Below are 9,703 nucleotides of genomic sequence, written 5' to 3'. Positions count from 1 at the left end.
ATTCTTCTTATTTTTGTATTATCTTCTAAAATTCATTATTTCCAAAAACAATGATAAATAATTGCGATGGAATATATGTTGGAAAAAAAAACATAGATCCCATCATGACATAAATTAGTATACATGTTCTTAACGGAAGAGCTATTCAATTAATTTGAGTACGTCAAAAATTTAATAACTATTTAATTTTATCAAATGTGACATGACCCTCTTCAAGATATCCATAAATAAAATTATATTATATATCTTTTTATAAGTAAACAAGTTATTAGTTTGAAAAAATGATACATATAAGAAATAAAGTAAGTTAAGATTTTGCTGATAAAAGAATAGATTAAGATTTTATATTTAGAATAAAAATCAAAATATATTTAGTATTAGAAAATATTCCTTTTTCCTGTCCTCTTTTAGCCACATAAAATTGTCCAAATTATATGACCTAGCAGTACATGTAGCAAAGAAAATCAATCTTCACTTTAATTTTCTGCGAGACGTGGAATAGTAAGTAATCACAGACCACGCAAATTTGTTTAAGACAAAACCTTGAACCGTACCAAAACTTGGTGTCCTTTTTCTATTCTTTTTTGTCCTTTGTATATACACGTAGATGAGTTGTCCTCCACGGCTCCTCTTCACTGTCATAAACCATATCAATGTTAATGTAGTATCTGATAAAATATCGGTCTTAAATATAAAATTTTTTTTATAGTGTAACTATAAAAGGTATTTTTATTTAAGATTGAAGGAATATATAAATAAGATTTTACAATTAGAAATAGAATTAGTATAACAATTAAGTTATTAATAAGTCGCATATATTACAACTCAACTTAGATGTATATAATAACTTTTTTGCCGGTGTATAACACATAACTGTAATTAAAACTGTTGTTACTTTTATTACTCTACTACCTTTTAATCTCTGGTTGAATTTGAGAAAATAATGATAATAGTTAAATTTTAAAGACAACCATATGCCGACTCAAAAAAGAATTCAACAGGTACAGGTTTGGCTTTTCCAAGAGGCAAGCCACCGCCCTATTTCATAATTATATTTTGGAAAAAAATAGATTTTTTGACAAAATCAAGGACACAACTCTATTTTCTTAATATTTATAACTTTTCTCCCCCACAACATTTTTGAGACCTAATTGCCATTAGATATATTGGTTTTGATCCGAGTGTCATCCATAATGAATAATATGATTGTATGTAAAGATATTTTTTTTAGCCATTATTTTATTTCATATAATTAATTGCATCCGTAAGATATTCAGATCTTCTGACATCGACCTCCTGCCAACAGCGAAAATAACTTAAACCGATTCTTCAGCATCAACGTGACATTTATTTAATTACTAGTCCAGTCAAGCACAACCTTAATTTGTTCGTGAGCTGTTTGATATTTTTGCCTGTAATGATGTGTCTTGTTTTTAAAATGTTGTTATTTAATGCAATTTAATTATAAACTCATTCTTAAATATAAATTTCTTATATAGTAAGAGTCTTATATTTAGAGTCGGAAGAGTATAAGATAAAAAAGAACACATGGTCATGTGTAACCGAAAAACATGATATAATATATATAAGAAATTTGAATAAGTTTTTTTGTTTGGCTTTTATATGAGAAGTTTTTTTTTTTTTTTTTCAAAGGGCATAAACAGACGCAGTCCATCAGCTTTCAATTTCGGAATTTGTGTAAAGATGATATTAATGAGTTCCGAAAGTTTTATCCCTCGTTTGGGATCGAATTTGTTTAAATTCAAATGAAATGGTAAATATCAAATACTAGATGATTTCAACAACACACGATGTCTATCATTGGACAATATGATGTCACAAATTCAATAAGAAAATATAACCCAGTTCTTTTCGAAGGACACACATCTGCGCACGTACGTTCATGGAAAATTAGAATGAAGTTACTTATATGGTGGGTTTTGTTGCCGTAACTGCAATTAAATAAAACGTGTGATGGTGTGGGATATTAATTCAGGAGAGAGGAAGAATATTGATGAAATTGGCAGACCTGATAGACCAAAATGCGGAAGAACTAGCAGCACTAGACGCCATAGACGCGGGAAAGCTGTACCGGTGGAGTAAGACGGAGATTTCTTCAGTCGCAAATATGCTACGTTACTATGCGGGTGCTGCGGATAAAATCCATGGAGAGGTATTGAAGATGTCAAGAGAGTTCCACGCCTACACTCTGCTCGAACCCATTGGTGTGGTGGGTCACATCATTCCCTGGAACTTCCCCAGCACCATGTTCTTCGCCAAGGTCAGCCCTTCCTTGGCCGCCGGCTGCACCATGGTCGTCAAACCCGCCGAGCAAACTCCTCTCTCTGCTCTCTTCTACGCTCACCTCGCTAAGCTGGTATATATGCTCGCAGTTTCTCTTCTTTAAACATGTGTTATCATTTATCAACACATTGATATTGTGCTGCTGTGTATTTTTAGTTTGTTTGTGGCTTCTTCTTCGCTGAAACTGGATTTTGCTTGCTTGTTTTGATAGGCTGGAATACCAGATGGTGTGCTTAATGTAATAACTGGCTTTGGCCCAACGGCTGGCGCTGCTATAAGCTCGCATATGGACATTGATAAGGTACGTATACGTACGTAGTTGGCAAGTCAAATATTCAGGAGTTTTACAGGATTGAGATATTGAAAAGGGCTTCCTGCTGAACTTGGGTACTTGGTGTGTATTATTAAAGGTTAGCTTTACTGGTTCAACACAAGTAGGACGGGAGGTGATGCAGGCTGCGGCTAAGAGTAATTTGAAACAAGTTTCACTGGAATTAGGAGGCAAATCACCCATCATTATATTTGATGATGCTGATGTGGACAAAGCTGTCGAGCTTGCACTCATTGGAGTCCTCTATAACAAGGTCAAATTGCCTTCCAGAAATTAATCATCTTCCTTAATGATCATAGCTATTAACTATAAGTACCGTGTTTTGGCTTGCGGTTTCAGGGAGAAATCTGTGCTGCAGGCTCTCGTGTGTTTGTTCAAGAAGGCATATATGATGAGTTTGAGAAGAAGCTGGTGCAGAAGGCAAAAGCTTGGGCAGTTGGAGACCCTTTTGATCCTAATGTTCAGCAAGGTCCTCAGGTAATTAATAAGCACGAGTACTATATATCAATATATATGCATAATTAATAGCATATTGATCAATCATATATCCTCCTACGTATTCATGCTTGCTGATATTTTTTGGTTAAAACAACAACAATAGGTAGATAAGAAGCAATTTGAAAAAATTTTATCATACATAGAGCATGGAAAGAGAGAAGGAGCCACCTTGCTGACTGGGGGTAAGGCAGTGGGCAATCGGGGATACTACATAGAACCTACAGTGTTCATTAATGTTGAGGTAAGTTCCAAGTATCCAAATTCACCAGAGCTTCGATTCTGGTGTGTTTATAATAATAACACATTCGGTATTCTCAATCCAGGAGGACATGGTGATAGCACAAGATGAAATATTTGGGCCTGTCATGGTGCTAATGAAGTTCAAGTAAGTTAAAATACTGGCTATTCATCTTTATGATGTCAATAATATAACCAGTCGTATAAAATTGACGATTATTAAAATGTGGAATATACATATGTAATTTGACAGAACGATGGAGGAGGCAATAAAGAGTGCGAACAACACAAAATATGGGTTAGCAGCAGGCATAGTGACGAAGAATATTGATATAGCAAACACAGTGTCGAGATCCATAAGAGCAGGAACCATTTGGATCAACTGCTATTTTGCATTTGGGGATGATGTTCCTTTCGGAGGGTACAAGATGAGTGGATTTGGGAAAGAACATGGAATGGAAGCCGTTCACAAGTATCTCCAAGTTAAGTCTGTTGTCACTCCCATTTACAATTCTCCTTGGCTCTGAATGGCTCCCTGTAGCTATGAGGATTTTCAATTACATATGAGGGCTTTTGCATTTTCATGAGTAGGACACAATCATGTCATACCTTGTAAATGGAGGATTCCGCACTAAATTTTAAAAGCCTTGAATAGACTTTAAACTTGTCAAAGCCTATACCTTATTCTTACAACAACTGTGTCCGAAGTTATATTCCTCTCGTTTTTTTTTTTTAACTTCTCTTGAGTTAACCTTATTAAATTTGGGGTTATTCGAATTTAGAGTATCTCAATAGTTGAAACACTTAAGTTATGTGCGAAGTCTAAAAGTAAGAGGTAAAAAACATACTACCTTCGGTCCTAATTATAAGAGCTAGTTAACTGATTTGAGAACATTAAAAAAAGAAGTTAAGTTAGTTATTTGTAATAAATAGATATTGTCTTTCAAAAATATCCTTACTAATCAAGTATGTTGGCTAAAACTATAATTATTAGAAGGACTATCTTGAAAAAAATTGAGTAAATGTAAAAGACAAAATGGATTGGAGTCTTATATTTAGGACCAACATAAAAGTCAAACGGAATCTTATATTAAGGACTGGAAGTAGTAATACGTAAACAGAGGAAGAAAAAATAAAATCGAAGTCTTGTCTTCATATACTCTTTTGCTTTTCAGTCAGTCTCCACGTATCCAACCAAAGGGAGACGTATAAGTAATTGCAGCATTTTATCCATTTTTGGTAATCCCATCATTAATTTCAATTGGAAAGACAAGTCAAACGGTCAAATGTAGCATTTCAAATGAGAGGAGGGCGGATCACCAAAAAAACAAAAGAGATCTAGAGAGAAAGAGAGAGTAAATAATTACGCAGCGATTTTTTTTTTTTGGGGGGACAATTACGGTGATTTTAAGCAACCATTTCTTTTATTGGAATGTTCACTGTAGTGAGAATAATCCTCATGCGGTATTTGACATTTTTAATTTGCAACCCTACTAAATTCCACAAGGTTACCCCACAAATGAATTTTATGAAACCAAAAAAATAAAAAACGAATTGGGAGACAACGTTGTCAACTTGCCATGCATAACCGTTTTTCAAAAGAGACAGTTTCAGAAAACTAGCGAGCTCCAATGGCAACCGGAGAAGAAGATAGGGACAAGCGAAGAGGTTCGACCAAATTCAAAAGAAAAGAGTTGGGAGTGTCTTGCATGCTAAGCACCGAAGTTGGAGCCGTGCTGGCTCTCGTCCGTCGCCCCCCAGATTTCAATTCCCCCTACCTTCCCGCCGACGACAATTACGAATCCGCCTCCGTCAATTCCCTCCGATCACTCCGATCCCTCATCTTCACCCTCCACCAGGAATGGCGCGCCGTCGACCCCTCCATCTACCTCACCCCCTTTCTCGAAGTCATCCAAGCCGACGATGTCCCCGCGTCCGCCACGTCCGTCGCCCTGTCCTCCGTCCTCAAGATCCTCAAACTCGGCATCTTCGACGAACGCACCCCTGGTGCCAAAGACGCCCTTGACGCCGTCGCCAATGGCATCACCTGCTGCCGACTCGAGAAAACGGACCCTGTCTCGGAAGACGCTGTCATGATGAGGATCCTTCAAGTCCTAACAGCCATAATGAGCCACAGGGCCTCGCTCTTGTTCTCGGACCAAGCGGTTTGTACCATCGTCAACACATGCTTCCAGGTGGTTCAGCAGTCTGCGAACAGAGGCGACTTGCTTCAGCGAACAGCGAGGTACACAATGCACGAGCTTATTCAGATTGTGTTTTCGAGGCTGGCTCAGATCGAGGTGAAGGATGGGGAAGAGAGTTCGGAATCGGATACGGATGATGTTGGGGTTTTGGAATCTGGGTACGGAGTTCGTTGTGCCATAGATATCTTTCATTTCCTGTGCTCTCTGTTGAATGTGATGGAGGTGATCGAAACAGAGGGCCCCAATGCTCACTCTGTTGATGAAGATGTTCAGATTTTCTCGCTGATTTTGATCAATTCGGCCATTGAATTGAGCGGAGATGCCATAGGGAAGCATCCCAGGCTCATGAGGATGATCCAAGACGATCTCTTCCACCATTTGATTTATTATGGCACGTGGTCTAGCTCCCTTGTCTTGTCCATGATTTGCAGTACCGTTTTGAATGCATATCACTTTTTGAGAAGGTTAGATTTCTCAGGAAACTAAGAAGCATGTATACTTCTGCTATTAAGTTCTCTGAAGCATGAATCATGATGGCTGGGCATATGCTGAGTAAATTGTTAGTGTGCTTGGAAACGAAAGTTTATTATTATATGTATCATGTAATCATTGCATGTTTAAGAAACTTGTATTTTGTTTTTGCAGTTTCCTTCGCCTGCAACTAGAAGCCTTCTTTGGATACGTGCTTCTGAGAGTGGCAGCTTTAGCGAACACAGTTCAACTCCAAGAAGTTGCAGTTGAAGGGATAATAAATTTTTGCAGGCAACCCACGTTTATTGCTGAAGCTTACGCAAACTATGACTGTGATCCATTTTGCCGGAATGTGTTTGAAGATATTGGAAAATTGCTGTGCAAGCACTCATTTGCCGGGAACGGTCCTTTGACCTCTTTGCAAATCCAAGCCTTTGAAGGATTAGTCATTATAATTCACAATATCGCAGATAATATCGACAAGGAAGATGAGTCCTCCCCTTTAGGTCCCTACTCAAATCATATCACAGAGTACTCACCCTTTTGGGAGGAGAAAGAGAAGGATGGTAAGGACTTGGAAGCTTGGGTGGAACATGTACGTACAAGGAAATTGCAGAAGAGGAAAATGTTAATTGCAGGAAACCATTATATCAGAGATGACAAGAAGGGCCTCGAGTACTTAAAACATTCTCAATTAATCTCTGATCCTCCTGATCCTAAGGCGTTTGCTTTCTTCTTTCGCTACACTCCTGGTCTGGACAAGAACCTGATAGGAGAATATCTAGGAGACCCAGATGATTTCCACCTCCAAGTTCTTAGAGAATTTGCAGCCACCTTTTATTTCACTGGCATGGCCCTTGACACCGCACTGAGGTTCTATCTTGAAACTTTTCGATTGCCCGGAGAATCTCAAAAGATTCAACGTGTTCTTGAAGCATTCTCAGAGAGATTCTATGATCAACAATCTGCAGACATTTTTGCTAGCAAGGACACTGTTCTTATTCTAAGCTACTCCCTCATCATGCTTAATACGGATCAACACAACCCCAAGTGAAGAAGAAGATGACGGAAGAGGATTTCATAAAGAACAACAGAGCTATCAATGAAGGGCAGGATCTACCCAGAGAGTTCCTCTCAGAGCTGTATCATTCTATTCTGTCGAACCCACTTCTTGCTCCAACAAGTACAAATGTAGACATGAACCCCAGCAAGTGGATTCAGCTCATAAACCGATCCAAAGTGGTTCAACCTTTCATCCAGTGTGATTTTGATCGCAGGATGTGCAGAGATATGTTTGCTTGCATTGCAGGTCCAGCAGTGGCTGCTCTTTCTACATTCTTTGAGCATGCTGATGAAGATGATTTGCTTCATGAGTGCATCGAAGGGTTATTCTCAGTGGCTAGGATTGCTCAGTATGGACTAGAGGACACTCTAGACGAGCTCATATCATCATTCTGCAAATTCACTACACTTTTAAACCCTTATGCCTCCACTGATGAGATATTGTACTTGTTCAACAATGATTTGAAGCCTAGAATGGCAACAGTTGCTGTTTTCACTGTTGCAAACAACTTTGGAGACTCAATCAGAGGTGGTTGGAAGAACATTATAGACTGCTTGCTGAAACTCAAGAAGTTAAAGTTACTTCCTCAATCTGTCATTGATTTTGAGCTTACCCCAACACAATCAGCGGATGGATCAGGTGTTGTTTTCCGTGTTCGTAATTCAAAATTAGGAAGCCGACAGGTTTCTAACATAGCTAGTCACTCCTCATTTTCGTCGCAAGATGGTAAGGACAATTTGATCATTGGCTCTGAATTTGAACAGAATGTGAACATGATCAAACAATGTCGCATTGGTGCCATTTTCAGTAAAAGCTCGAACATCCCTGAAGAATCTCTACATAATCTTGGACGATCTTTGATATTTGCAGCTGCTGGAAAAGGCCAGAAATTTAACACGCCCATTGAAGAAGAAGAAACTGTTGGGTTTTGCTGGGATTTGATTACGGCAATCACATTAGTCAATGTTCACAGATTCCAAGCATTTTGGCCTCAGTTCCATGAGTATCTCCTGACAGTTGCTCAATTTCCCATCTTCTCCCCTATCCCTTTCGCAGAAAAAGCCACTGCAGCCCTTTGCAGGATCTCTCTGAGGCTTTTTTCTTCACCGCAGGCGGATAAATTCCCAGAAGAGCTTATTTTCAAGTCAATAAATCTAATGTGGATGCTTGATAAAGAAATTCTTGAAACCTGCGGCGGGGTCATATCACAATCAGTTATCCAATTAGTCTCCGAGTACCCTGGAAATTTGCAGACACATCTTGGGTGGAAGACGGCTTTACATTTGTTATCAATCACTGGCAGGCACCCTGAAACCTATGATCAAAGTTCTGAGGCCTTGATCACATTAATGTCTGATGGGGCAAATTTTTCACGAATTAATTATTCATACTGTGTAGATTGCGCTTTTAGCTTTATCGCACTTAGGAACAGTCCTCTAGAGAAGAATCTCAAGATTCTGGATCTGCTATCCGAGTCAGTGAATTTGTTGATTCAGTGGCAGAAAAATCAGTATTCAGATCCAGGAAGTAATTCCAGTGGAGTAAGCAATAACAGTAGCTCTTCTTTGGATGAAAATCCAAGAGGTGGATCATCAAATTTCACCATGAATCTATTTGTGAAACTAGGAGAGGCATTTAAAAAGACGAGCCTAGCTAGGCGAGAGGAGATAAGGAACTATGCAGTTCAATCTCTACGCAAGAGTTTTGATCTGGCTGACGAGCTGCCATTCACTTCAGCAAATTATATAAGCTGTCTCAACCTAGTGATATTTGCAATGGTGGATGATCTTCATGAGAAGATGTTGGAATACTCAAGGAGGGAGAACTCAGAGAGGGAGATGAGAAGTATGGAAGGTACACTGAAGATTTCAATGGAGCTAATGACAGATGTGTACTTGCAGTTCTTGAAACCATTATCTGAGAGTAGTGGATTTCGAACGTTCTGGTTGGGAATTCTGAGAAGAATGGATACTTGCATGAAAGCTGACTTGGGACAATATGGTGCATCAACTGTGCAAGATTTGGTCCCGGACTTGCTGAGGAGGATCATCACGAGAATGAAAGAGAAGGAGATCTTAGTGCAAAGAGAAGGTGATGATCTGTGGGAAATAACATACTTTCAGATACAGTGGATTGCTCCTGCCCTTAAAGATGAGCTTTTCCTGATTAACACCACATCTTGTTTATTAAATCAAGATTTTCTTTTTTGGCGCCAATTTCATTATTCTGCAGAATTTTAGACGATGTTTTTTTGTTGTTCGTATTTCTACTTGTCGAAATACTCACAATAACAGAGTTTAGATTGTTACATGTATTTTCCAGACACAGATAAAAATGCAATACAATCTCATATTCCATGTAAAAGCGCCAGTTTACTCTAATTACTTCTAAAGAAATCATAACCTTGTTATTATTTTTCGGTGCATCTTAAAAATATTCTTTAAAAAACCCTATAACTTGATGTTTGCAAAAGTATCCTAAAAAAAAAAAAAATCTAATGACGAGGCAACTCCAAGTCAAATTGATCTGCGTCATTAATATTCAAAATCACGTTAAATATTTTTTAACTATTTTATATCTAAATTTATTTTTCAA

The 9,703-nt window shown here is 38.2% G+C and overlaps 2 protein-coding genes across 2 annotated transcripts; both read left to right on the top strand.

The window, feature by feature from the left end:
- The first annotated feature begins 1,986 nt into the window (after positions 1-1,986).
- Positions 1,987-4,085, top strand: LOC114759888 (aldehyde dehydrogenase family 2 member C4-like). Its single transcript, XM_028949115.1, has 7 exons — positions 1,987-2,377; positions 2,516-2,605; positions 2,715-2,888; positions 2,975-3,112; positions 3,237-3,374; positions 3,457-3,518; positions 3,624-4,085. Exons 1-7 carry the CDS (start codon positions 2,015-2,017, stop codon positions 3,895-3,897), a joined length of 1,239 nt encoding a protein of 412 aa, XP_028804948.1. The 5' UTR covers positions 1,987-2,014; the 3' UTR covers positions 3,898-4,085.
- A 916-nt stretch (positions 4,086-5,001) lies between these two features.
- On the top strand, positions 5,002-9,348 carry LOC114759890 (ARF guanine-nucleotide exchange factor GNL2-like). Its single transcript, XM_028949119.1, is given in 3 exon segments — positions 5,002-6,038; positions 6,220-7,091; positions 7,094-9,348. Coding segments are annotated over 3 exon segments (4,164 nt in total).
- Positions 9,349-9,703: the final 355 nt, after the last annotated feature.

This window comes from Neltuma alba, unplaced genomic scaffold, assembly GCF_004799145.2.
Source record: "Neltuma alba isolate B1F8T4 unplaced genomic scaffold, ASM479914v2 tig00010915_pilon, whole genome shotgun sequence".
Taxonomy (NCBI): domain Eukaryota; kingdom Viridiplantae; phylum Streptophyta; class Magnoliopsida; order Fabales; family Fabaceae; genus Neltuma; species Neltuma alba.
This window is presented reverse-complemented; position numbering and strand designations above follow the sequence as displayed.